We start from the raw sequence: 12,884 nt of genomic DNA on the forward strand, positions 1-12,884 counted from the left end.
TGGGGCCGGCCCAACGGAGCCCATCAGAACCTCTCCAAGGCCTTTCTATATATTGTGGGGCGCCGGCTCCAACTCGAGGCCAGCGAAGCAGACGACGGCGACGAAACCCTAGCAGCAGCCCCCAAAAGTTTCCAGCCCCAGCGGTAATCTCATCCTCGCCTCGGACGAACCCTATCCTCCACCACCCAAAACCCCGCCAAACCCCCGCTCTAATCCCGCAGATTTCTTCTTTGCAGCCGCCAAATCTCCCAATACCCGCGCCCCACTTCCTCCGGATCCATTCATGTGAGTTTCCGGCCGCGATTCTCTATTTATCTTCTGAATTTTGCCGAGATCTGGACTCGGTTCCTAGGGTTTGTTGCCGTGAAATTGATGGTGTTTGTTGCGGCGGATATGGCAGGATGGGAGAGGCCAAGGAGGCCGAGGTGTACGAGGAGGAGCTCCTGGACTACGAGGAGGACGACGACAAGGCGGTCGACGGCGCCGCCGCCGCCAAGGCCGACGTCGCCAAGAAGGGCTACGTCGGGATCCACAGCTCCGGATTCAGGGACTTCTTGCTCAAGCCCGAGCTCCTCCGGGCCATCCAGGACTGCGGATTTGAGCACCCGTCCGAAGGCAAGTTCACCTTCCCTTCCTGTAGCCGGGCGTTGACCTCCACAAGTCTTGCCTGCGGGGATTTATAATTGTAGCTCGCTAGCTTGATTAGGTAGACAGAGCCGGTAGATTCAGAAGCTTCTTCTTTGTTGGGTGCTACTCATGTTTTACCACTTCCTGTAGCTTCCATCTCACCTCGCAAGAAAATGCGTGAGCTAGACTGCTAGGAATAGTTGGAAAAAGCTGACATGGAACACTTAGTTACGCCACAGTAGTTGCATTCAGCTTGTTAGCCTAAATTGTATTGCCACTATATGTAACTTCTAGGTCACCTTGAAAGCAAATGCGTGAGTAGACTGCTAGGAGTAATTAAAAAATTTGATATGGAACACTTGATTCTACCATGTTGTTTAGGAGTAAACTAAGGATAGTAATTGAATTGGATAATAATCGAATCCTTAGTTCGACCATGTTTAACTATCCGTTATTACTAATTTCCAACCACCATGGTGAAATAGCGGCTCCACCATATGTTTTGTTGGAAAAATAAGTGCGCATCCCACCGCTCTACTTTGTCAGCAAAAATTGGCAATCCCTCCCCTCTGTTCTGACGTTATAAGGTGCACTGTCCTTGATTAATTTGTTGTGAAATCAATTTTGAACATGTTTGGAACATGGTAACATGTCAACATAACCTAAATTAGCTCACTATAAAGGCTTATATTTTGGAACGGAGGTAGTAATATATACCGGCCGGACATGTATAATGTTCAATAATTTGTAATCTCTAGACATATTAGTGTTGTAATTAATGTTATCATGTTCATCTACATTGGTGCTGAGATGCTTCTGTACAAAGTGAACCGAACTAAGTTAGTTAACATGGTCTGGAGCTTTCTTGGCTTAGACTTTGGCAAATCAGTTTGGTAATGAAACTCTTGTGTTGCTGATATGCAGGTATACATTCTTCTGAAATTTCCTGTTGGAGGGAAATATGGTAAAACTTTCCATTAACATGGACTCCGAAGGTTCAATTTTAACTCACTGGGGTGCTGCTCCGATTTTATTTGGTTCCACATCAGTGCAACACGAGTGCATCCCTCAAGCAATCCTCGGGATGGATGTCATCTGCCAAGCAAAGTCAGGGATGGGGAAGACTGCTGTTTTTGTCCTGTCATCTCTTCAGCAAATTGACCCTGTTGCTGGTCATGTGGCAGCACTTGTATTGTGCCACACACGAGAGTTGGCTTACCAGGTTTGTAGATCTGGTTGTTTGCATTCTAGTTTTATTGTCATTACTTTCCCTGGTCTTGGTTTGCTCATTGCTGTTGTGTTATGCAGATATGCAACGAGTTTGAGAGGTTCAGCAAATATCTGTCTGAATTAAAGGTTGCTGTATTCTATGGAGGTGTTCACATCAAGAAGCACAAGGATTTATTGAAGAATGACTGCCCTCATATTGTGGTGGGCACTCCTGGAAGGATTCTTGCTCTAGCTAGAGACAAGGACCTTTCTTTGAAGAATGTGAGGCATTTCATTCTTGATGAGTGTGACAAGATGCTCGAGTCACTTGGTAATTTGTTCTCCTCATTAGCCTGTTTGTTCAGTTTCAACGATATATGTTCTGTCTCACCTTTCTTGTTACTTTTCTTTTATTACTATCATTACACCATTAACTGACAAATATAAATTATGCAGACATGAGGAGGGATGTCCAGGAGATCTTCAAGATGACACCTCATGATAAGCAGGTCATGATGTTTTCGGCAACACTCAGCAAGGAGATCCGTCCGATTTGCAAGAAATTTATGCAAGATGTAATGCTCATGCAGTCCATCTCAATTGAATATTGCATCATGTTTTAGTCTCCTACATCTGTATGCCTGTCTCAGGGCTTCCCTGCTGTTGCCAGTTCTCACTTTCTTCCATGCATAGAGTTTTATGGGGTCCTTTCCTGTTTCCTCTACGTGTTCTTCCATGCTTAATACTTCCCTCCTGTTGTCAGTGCTCCCCTCCTGGTGTCAGTTATCACTAGGTTCTTCCATATTACAGAGTATTCTGGCCAAGTCATGATTTCTTGCATGTACGGAGTTTTCTGGTCGTATCCCTTTCTTTCTACTTCTTCCATGTATAGAGTGATACATAGTGCTTCCCTCCTGTTGTCAGTTGTCTCTAGCAAGTACACTGGGGAGGGGATTAAGGAGTCCTCTGTTCTGAACTCTGGACGGTTTGGTTATGGGTCAGTAGGTGCAGTGGGATTCAGGTGTTGACAGTTTGGAAGTAACTCTCTGGGATGACATGTCCAGTTTGCTGCACTGCATTTTGTACATGTGGTTACTTCGTTGGAGTTTGCTGGTGGTGGTTCTTGTTCTCCTTCTCGTTGTGGCCATAAGTCAGCCTGGAATTGTTTGTGATGCACTGTTGCAAGACTGATGAACTTGACCAGTGCAAATCTGGTGTGCAACAGTGCAGCACTTTGAGTTCCATGCGGAGGCTGCCTATTCTGACAGTGAAGGAGTTCATATGCCATTACCTGAAGATTGCTGCCAGAATGCTAATTTCTTTCATCTATCATTGTCCCCCTGCAGCCTATGGAAATTTATGTTGACGATGAGGCCAAGTTGACCCTTCATGGTCTTGTACAGGTAGCTTCCATAGCTGCCTTGTTCATCCTTTCATTTTGTCAGTTGTTGTAGTGCTGTTTATGATTGTATACTATTTTCTTGCAGCACTATATAAAATTGACCGAGGCAGAGAAGAACCGTAAATTAAATGATCTCTTGGATGCCCTTGATTTCAACCAAGTTGTGATATTTGTGAAGAGCGTTAGCAGGGCAGCAGAGTTGAACAAGCTGCTTTGCGAATGCAACTTCCCTGCAATCAGCATCCATTCTGGCATGACGCAGGAAGAAAGGTATGTGATCTAGAACGGTGGTTGTGGTTTTGCTCCAATCTTGTATAGCTTGCAACATGTTGGATTTCTTGTACTCTCTTTTGAGATCTGTTATTCTGTGTTTCTCTTGTTGGATGTTCTGTACTTGTATTGTTGTTAGTAACATTACCATCTCTGGCTTTTACACTCAACTTAAATAGTTTATCATTTGGTTGTACCAATGTTTTGATCATTTCCATTCCCTGAGCTACCCAAAGATAGTGAATATTCTATCGATGCTGCAAATGTTCTATACATTTTTCTCATTCTGATCATGTGTATCCTAGGCATGATAAGTTTCTTTTAGTGTTGCCATCTGACCTCTGTTCACATTGTCTGTCTTAAACATTCTGTACTTGTGGTTAATAAAGCTGCGTTTAACTATTTAGAATCTGTCTGGACCAATATTTGGAACACCTCTGTTGTGTTGTGGATGTATATAACACATGTGGTTGTCTGTGGCAGGTTGACTCGATACAAGAACTTCAAGGAAGGACACAAGAGGATCCTCGTGGCCACAGATCTAGTGGGCAGAGGAATTGATATTGAGCGTGTCAACATCGTGATAAACTACGACATGCCTGATTCAGCTGATACATACCTGCACAGGGTAACCATGCTGTAACGTTTGAGCTGCTTGTTGTTACCCCGCTGAGTGCTGTTAATGTAACTGTACTGACTAGCTGATGGTTTACCATTCAGGTTGGAAGGGCTGGCCGTTTTGGCACCAAGGGGCTTGCTATAACTTTTGTTTCCTCGGCCTCGGACTCGGATGTTCTTAACCAAGTATGTGCTGCCCTCTGACATCCTTTTTGTTTTCTGTTTGTTTGATGTGGGATGAGTAGTGACTAAACGGTATTCATGATTTGTGTATGCGAAGGTGCAAGAGAGGTTCGAGGTTGACATCAAGGAGCTGCCTGAGCAGATTGACACTTCAACTTACAGTAAGCATTTCCTCAATCTTGCTTTGCTTATCATTTTTGGAATCCATCAGGCTCATCCGGGTTAACCTTTACTTTTTTTCAGTGCCGTCATAAACTCCGCTTCATCCGGGGTGGAAGAAGCTGAAGATGCTACCATGGATTTGTTTTTGCCTGCGTCCCTGCTAGTGTCTGCACAGGGAGCAGCAGCTGTGTACCATTTAGTATTTTGTGCTTGTAGGCTGAATTATTATTCTAGGACATGCTGAATGTATTCTGCAGCAGATGGATGATTTTGCTTAGTGTTTGATTTGGTTATAATTTTCGATCGACTGAAAATAACTTACTATACGAGGTAAATGCCCAGGTCTTTCCTACAAAGAGGAACGAACATTTGTACTGCTTAGTACCTGGAAATTACTTAACCATGTGAAAACTGTGATCAGCAAAGAAATTCATTAAAAGTGAAATAAATTGGGAAGGAGGCAGTTTTACCAGATCACTTTCGCTAATAAAAACTGCGATCAGCAAAGAAATTCATTAAAAAATTAAATAAACTTGCAATTGCAAATCTCAGTGGAACTATGGTTAGCTTTTTAACATACTACATAACCCAGGCATCTGAAACTAGTTTTTTAAGTCGTAACCCAGGCAGGTTGCATCCATGCGAGGAGCCGAGAGCCCAGCTCCCCGCCGCCCCTTTCATCAACGTCTCGAACTTAGCCCAAAGCTCCCCGCCGCCCCTTTCATCAACGTCTCGAACTTAGCCCAACGATGCCTCTAGGGGTGACGAGGAGGTGGAGCGCGGAGGGAGGGAGTGGTGGCGCCGAAGCTAGGGTTTCACCCCCTCGGTTGCCTGGAGGAGGCCATGCTTTTTCTAGGCGTTCTAAGGGCTTGTACAACGCATGCGATAGGAGAGGGCGCTAGCCGCTAGGATTATTTTCCTGGACTAGGAGGGGTTGCACTAGCTAATCCTAGCGTTAGGAGTTGCGTCGACGCAAAGATAGGCAGCAGCGCTCCGTTTATGAGGAAGCAGGAATCAGAGAAGAGAGATGTCCCCTGCAAAAAAAAAAAAAGAGAAGAGAGATGCCAGCTGAAGGCAGTTTAACATCTGGTTTAGCGCTCAGGATTGGAAAGAGGCGACGCTTATTAGGTAATGTTTATTTTTTTCTCTATTAGCGTCTAGATAAGTGTCTACCATTGGACATGCCCTAAGTGGATACCTTGAGGTATTTTGTGGTATTATTTGTTTTTACTAGGCACATACATGTATTGACGTGACATGTAGAAGCATAAGGAAAACACAATTCGTGTCGTGCCCGGAAAGTGCGTTTTGGCGAAGTTTCTCCGGCCAGCCAGCGCATCATCTGGGCAGCCGATCGACGTAGTACTGTAAGTACATCGGAAGCATGCAAACACAAAGCCGGACCCTCAGAAGACACAAGTCATCCCCAGAAATCTTGGATCGAAATCTAGCTATGTTCTGCATCTGGAGCCGCAGCGCCGCCGGCAGCCTGCAGATGGACAGCAGCCCTGACCGCGTCATCAGTGAGCAAAGGATCTATGGCCCGAAGAACCTAGGTCGTAAGGACGACGATTTGTCGGCGGACCAAGAGCTGGGGAGCGGGGTCCTAAAGAGGCTCCTCGCCAAGATCGAGCGGTGCTACGAGCGGGTGAAGCCCGTCGACGACGGCTTCTGCTTCGGCCTACTAGATCCGGTCTCCAACATCTTGGTCAGCCAAGCCATCGCCCTCCACAAGCACAAGCTGCCGACGATGCCACAGTCCATCTACCAGCGGTCGCGCCACGGCCTCGTCGCCCTCTTCCCCTACCTCACCGACTACAGGGCCATGTGCTACCTAGATGAGGCCGATTTGGATCTCCTCATAGCCGCCCGCCTCATCAGTCATCATCAACCAAACCAACGTGGGATGGAGCGGACCTTCGAGATCGCGTCCGACGCCACCGTGGCAGCCGTCGAGATGGCCCTCCGTTGTGCCGCGGCTGCACCCCAACCCGCGGCAGTTTGCTCTAGGCCCCTTCTCTGCGCGAGGTGGACAACCCGCCACGCAACGCAAGACCCCTATAAGCTCATGGAAATCATGTCGCTTCTTGGCCAATCTCTGACGCAGCAGCCGCCGCCTCTTCTCACCCTGGAGCAATGCTGGGAGATTGCCTCTGCTCGCCTCCGCGACAAGCATCCAGAGATGTCCCCGGCGCCGCGGCCGACGGTGAGGTGCATGCTTCTCACCACCATCCATGGATACTACCTGCAGGCTCTTGCCTACCTGCCCAAGGACAAGCTGCGGTCGCGCTACCACCACAGCTTGCTCCATGCCGGCCACTGCTACGGACCGCTGGACCCCAGCCGTCTCCAACATCATCGTCAACACCCTCTGGTACGAGCAAGCCTACCCTCTAAAGCTAGAGAAGAAAGTCGAGATGGAGGCCATCAACACCAAAGCCCGGCTGCGGATCACAGTCCGATCCATGTATGGCCTCATCTCCTTTCTCTGCACCCGCTACCCTGCCCTCACGCCGGGTGATGCCATGCGCCGGCTGCACCAGGCTGGGGCCGATCTCCAGAAAGCTCATGATCCAAGCCTTCACGACTGTGGGAATGGTAACATAATTGCTTCTGCTCTGAATTTTACACACAATTGCTGTCGATCTGTAACAACTTCCTTAATTTCCTTGTCTTGTTTGCTTGCTAGGTACCCGGCAAATTAATACTAGCTCCATGTTATCTGCGGTGTCAAAGACTTTGTGGATGGCCCTGTCCCTTTTCGTGCAACGCCCTCTGACTGTTGCTCCCACATCAACTTCCTCGCCACCCAGACCGCGGGCACTACACCTCCAGAGCTCTTCTTTGCTGAGTGTCGCACGACGGGGATATTTTCGTGCTGTCCTGTGGCTATGCCACTTCCAGGCACTCGTATGCTATCTATCTATCGTCGCCAAATGTTTAGCTTTGCACTTGGTCATCAGTTTTTATCCAATCCAATAACTAAGTCCGTTGCATGTGTATTCATGGCAGAGCAAGTCCGTTGCTTTCACTGCGAGTACACAGGGAGCAGGATCGATCGTGCACCCGGCAAAGGAGAGTTTCCTGGGGCGTGACAGGGAGAGTATTTTCAGAACGGCACACATACGATGGCATCATCTCTAACAGCCATTACAAGACCTTGGGGGTGAATAGTCTGGAGGAGGACAAGATCTACGCCGATTACAGCTGTGACAGTACAGTTGAAGAAGACTTCGAAAGGATTGAAGACTTTTGATAAGCGCCTTGCAAGGCACATCCAAGAAGCAAGACTAAGGGTTTAGGGTATTTTTCAACTGTATTTCCAAGTCCAAACTGTCCGAGGCATGGTTGAGCAGGCAATGTTGAAGAAGAGTATTTTCAGAACAATCCTATTATTTGCGCCCTTATTATATACTAGTCAGAGGAAACCACCATCTACAAGTAGCAGTACTAACCTTTTAATCTAGAACCTTTATTAAGTTATCATAATTGCTGGCACTGTAAAATTTAATTAGTCCAAACTGTCGGATTGATGTTGAACATTTGATTCATGAGTATGCCTAAACGTTCCGTTCAGTACAAACAACATATTTGCGGTTCATACAAGGCATGCATGAGACTATGATAGCAACGATAAATTCAGGCAAGCAGCCTGCACACAACAGACAAGCATACTTCGATTATCAGGAGCCCAACACTCTCTCCTAAGAGCATCTCCAGTCGCGTCCCCCAAACCGTCCCCCAAAGGGATTTGGGGCGCGCCGGACAAAAAAAGCGTTCCAGCCGCGTCCCCCAAAGCCCTTTTTTGTCCGGCGCGCCCCGATACGGTGTCCGGCGCCCGAGCCCGTCCCCGTCCCACGGGGACGCACCGGGGACGCCGGACACAACGAAAGCGAGGCCAACCGACGCGGGCCCGACCCGTCGGCGGCACGGGGAAAATTCGTCTCACACTCCCGCCAAATCCCGCCGCTCCCGCCAAATCGCGCCTATACCGCCGCGCACAGGCCTCCCAAAACATATCCTGCCGCCGATTCATTTCTCCTATCCCGCCGATTTCTTTCTCCCTCCCGCCGTGCACCCGCCGCCGCCGCTACCCTCTCCCCATTCCATGGCGCCGCCGACAGCCCCCAAAAAGATGGCGAAGAAAGCGGCCAAGAAGCCGCCGGGCAATGCGACGATAGGGGCGAAAGCGCCGTTCGCGAAGCCGCGGAAGGCGCCGGCTGCGAAGAAGAAGCCCGAAGGCATGACCGAAGATGAATGGCAGCAAGATTGCCTGCGCCGGAAGCTATCGACGGCGGAGCGGAAAGGACGGAGGGCGGCGGAGCTGGAGAAGAAGGCTCGCGCGGCGCGCCAGCACCCGGCCGCATAATCGCCGGGTGTATCGCCGCCACCAACGCGAGCCCATATAGTACGAACGTGCCGGTGTACGTTCCGGGAGTCTTCTCTCCGTCGCAAGCCGCCTTCTACAACGACGGCCCCTCCGCCACTCCCGGGTGCGTGACGCCTAACTTGTCGCCGCACTACCAGGATGCGCTGCCGCACGGCGGCTTCAACCCCAACAACCTCTACTCCCCGGCGTACGAGCAACGCGAGCCAGGACCCGGTCCGGACGGCGGCCCTTTCACCGGCCGCAGGGGTCCGCTCGAATACGACGGCGCCGGTGCCGAGGAGGACGACGGGGTTGAGGAGGAGGACGACGAGGAAGAGGACGGGGTGGAGGACGACGAGGAGGACGACGTTGAGGACGAAGAGGGCGGCGAGGAAGAGGGCGGCGAGGAAGAGGACGACGAGGGTGCCGGTGACGATGATCTCGTGGAGGTAGACGCGGACGGCGTGAGGACGAAGAAGAAGAAGAAGAAGGCGTCGGGCACACGAGGCCCGAAGTGGACGGTTCCGGAAGATCTTTGTCCATGCGAGTCGTGGGCGACGGTGAGCCATGACTCCATCATCGGCGCCAACCAAAAAGGCGGGAAGTATTGGGCGAGGATCAAGGCCGAGTTCGATGAGCGCAAGCCGATCAACAGCCGACTACCGGAAAGTGCCAATGAAGAGGAGCCGAGAAGGCAATGTCGACGCGATGGGCCATCATCCGGGCGTCGGTGAACTCCTTCCATGGGTACCATCATGACTTAGAGACCGCAGGCGACAGCGGCGCCGACGTCGGCCAACCGGTACGACTGTTTCTTCCATAATCCGTAGCGCCCACATTGTGTTCGATGAAATGACTTCGCTTTCTTTGGTTAGTTTGATCGGGCTATGGAATTGTACGCCAAGTACTCGGATGGTCACAAGCCGTTCGCGCCGACGCATTGCTATGGCAAGCTCAAAGTGAATGAGAAATGGAAGTTGACGCGCTCGTCGTTGTCCAAGGGGAAGGACGCCATTGATCCGGACGCGGCGCCGGCAACGTCGGCGTGGCGTCCCTGCGGCAACAAGGCTGCCAAGGCCGCCTTGGCCGACGCTGCGTCGTCCGAGAAGACGCAGGCGTCGATCACGAAATGCCTCGCCGACGTCTCCTCGACCTTTATCTCCCGCGACAAGAAGGCCGACCAAAGGTGGGCCGAGCTGCTCAAGAGGCAAGAGGAGAAGCTGGAGCTCAAGAAACGCAGGGACGACATGTCCCTGCCGAGAACGTCGACGGAGGGAATGTCTCCCCGGACGCGAGCGGCGCACAACTTCTTCAAAGGCCGGATCCTCGACGACATCGAAGCCAAAATGGCGGCGGCGGACGCGGCGGCCCCGGCAGCGGCATCGGCATCGGCGGCAGCGGCAGCGCAGCAAGAGCAGGTCGACGCGTCTTCTATTGCTACACCTGCGTCGGCCTCCGCGTCGGCGACGGGAGCGGACGCACCATGCACAGGAACAGTGCAGATCGCGACGAGGTCGTCGTGCTCGACGGGCCTGCGTCGACTCAGGACACGACGCCGTCGACCAACCCCTTCTTCTAATTTGCATGCACCACCGGTCCGTAATATGATCGCGCGCCCGATACTTTGATCGATCGCCGCTACTCCGATCGCGACGAACCGGCGGGAACGATCTCTTTTGAATGCATCTATTTGAATTTCTGATTGAGGGCGGCGTTTGGGGGACGCGGCTGGGGAGCGACGTCCCCCAAACGCGGCACGAACAAAACACGTCCCCCAAACGCTCGATCCGGCGCGGTTTGGGGGACGGTTTGGGGGACGCGACTGGAGATGCTCTAAGGCTGGTCATAGTGGTAAGTATCATGTAGTAGTATCATGCATATGATATTTGTGTATGATACTATCTCTATAGTGGGTAGTATCATAGAGTAGTATCATAGCCATGCTATATTTATTGTTTTTTAGAATCTCAATGCAAATTTGTGTACAAGATTTGTTTGGCATTAAATTTTCTTGTGATATGTGCTATGATACAGTATCCACCTATGTTACTCTAATCCTCTCTCTCCTCCTTAATTAGCTACCACATCATTATTTTTGTGGGACCAATATGCATGTATACTAGCTATGATACTAGCACTATGACCAGCCTCCAGCTCTCTACTCCTCCATGTTGCTGCATCACGGCCGTATCCACTTCTCGCCTTAAATGAGCGACGGGCAAAATCTGCTGACTGCTCCGTGTACCCAGCGTCACGTCCGACTACCACTGGCCAAACAAGGCTCGGCGGTCTAGCCATCCATCTCCTGCACCACAACACACCAACAAAGGTTCACCTACACGCACGGCACAAGAACTAAGGGCGCGTTTGGTAGGCTGTGAGCCCTTTAGCTTGCATCGGCGCAGCAAAAATCGGTCTGTTTAGTTGTATGTAAGAGGTCTATGTTGTGGCCCAACCAGTTCTTAAAGCACCCCTAGGACAGGCCCTGGAGGAACGCCTGAATCGGCAGTTTCCAGCGAGGCTGTCCCAGGAAGGAGACATTCTGCTGCAGCATCTTCGGCTGCAAAAGGCACCGCGAGGGCCGATATGCTGATCCTCGCCGTTAAGGTGCTGCTGCTCCATCGCTGCCTCTGTTTATGTCTGATCTTGTAGTTGTGCTAGCCTCTAGGAGGCTGTTAAACACTTATTTTGTGCATATCTCACTATTGTGCTGGCCTCTAGGACGTTGTTGAACACTGCTTTTGGACCTGGGTAGTCTACCCCCAGGTTTAGGCAAACGTCTTACCACTCTGACGCTAGATTAGGAACTATTAAGTACTCTGTTCATTGTGTATAAGTGTTTGCTCTGCTTATTGATCGTATTTGAGCTGTTTGTGTGCCGTTATATGATGGTAAGGTCAACATGTTTGAATGTGGTGAGGAGAAGTTGTTGTGAGGGTGCCCAAAATGGCAACCAAACACATGTGTTGTGGCTGAACAGAGATGGAACACTGTCTCCAGGCATCCAAACAATGTGCACTTATGTTCAGGCCGGTGCAGCACATGCTACCAAACGATGGGCCAAAAGTGGCTCGTGGCCCGGTCGCGACGCGCAGGGGCGCCCATCTCGCTGCGCCAGTCATGCAGGATTTTGGCCCATGCAACCAAACGCGCCCTAAGGGCCTTTGGCTCGCACCGGCCCAGCAAAACCGACCTGTTTGGTTGCCTGTAAGACCTCCACGTTGTGGCCCGACCGGTTCTTAAAGCACCCTTGGGATAGGCCCTGTAGGAACGCCCAAATCGGCAGTTTCCAGGGGGCCTGTCCCGTTGTCGTGCCATTTTGCATGCCCTCGTGCAACAGTTGCACGCGTGGAGAAGCGCGGGAGACACCGTGTTGTCTCTACCCTCTCTCCCCACTTCCAGGCACCGACCTCTTTCTCTCTCCCCATTCACTGTCTGGCACTGACACGCACCGCCCTGTCGCATCAACCGCCGCCATGGACTCCTCGCCTCCTCCACTTCCTCCGCCGCATTCTGCTCCAGCACCGACGGATCTAGCCGTCCGACCGATAGCCACGAGGTCCAATGAGGCGCTCCTGCGCATCATCCGCGAGTACGAGGCCGGAGGCCGCGACTCAGAGGCGCAGATCGATGCCGGTCGTGTGCCGGTGTTGAATCGACCGTCGCCGTTCACTAGTATAAGGTCGATCGGCATGGCAACTCGCAGTGCCGCCGTCGCCGCACTTCAATCCGTCGGGATTCCACCGGCAGATCCCTCGACAACAGGGGTTTTGCCCCCTTCCCACTAGGGTTTCCGTCGGCGAGGGCGACCGCAATGGCGGCATGTGCACCAGGCTCCAGCAGGGAGATGGAGCCCCCGTCGGGGTTCGTGTCGACCCCAATGCACACGCCGATGCCATGGGGTATGTCGCATCCGGCTGCATCGAATGGCGTGCCGCGCGTCGCGCCGCCGCAGGGGTTCAACCAACTTGGTGCTCGTCGGCCGCCGACTGCTCCATCGGCGCCCGCTTCCTGATCGCGGCACCAGCGCCCTACCAGAGGTCC

The 12,884-nt window shown here is 51.4% G+C and overlaps 1 protein-coding gene across 2 annotated transcripts; it reads left to right on the forward strand.

Moving 5' to 3' along the window:
• The first annotated feature begins 96 nt into the window (after nt 1-96).
• Nucleotides 97-4,852, forward strand: LOC124706930 (DEAD-box ATP-dependent RNA helicase 15-like). Of its 2 annotated transcripts, XM_047238600.1 has the most exons (11): nt 97-285; nt 401-615; nt 1,677-1,849; nt 1,936-2,167; nt 2,293-2,411; nt 3,183-3,239; nt 3,324-3,508; nt 3,992-4,136; nt 4,229-4,312; nt 4,407-4,470; nt 4,553-4,852. In XM_047238600.1, coding segments are annotated over exons 1-11 (1,287 nt in total). In that variant the 5' UTR covers nt 97-283; the 3' UTR covers nt 4,564-4,852. The 2 variants fall into 2 exon arrangements, with proteins under 2 accessions (XP_047094556.1, XP_047094558.1); XM_047238602.1 differs by lacking the exon at nt 97-285 and having other exon boundaries at nt 520-615; nt 1,552-1,849.
• Nucleotides 4,853-12,884: the final 8,032 nt, after the last annotated feature.

The sequence above is a fragment of the Lolium rigidum genome, chromosome 4 (genome assembly GCF_022539505.1).
Source record: "Lolium rigidum isolate FL_2022 chromosome 4, APGP_CSIRO_Lrig_0.1, whole genome shotgun sequence".
Lineage (NCBI taxonomy): Eukaryota > Viridiplantae > Streptophyta > Magnoliopsida > Poales > Poaceae > Lolium > Lolium rigidum.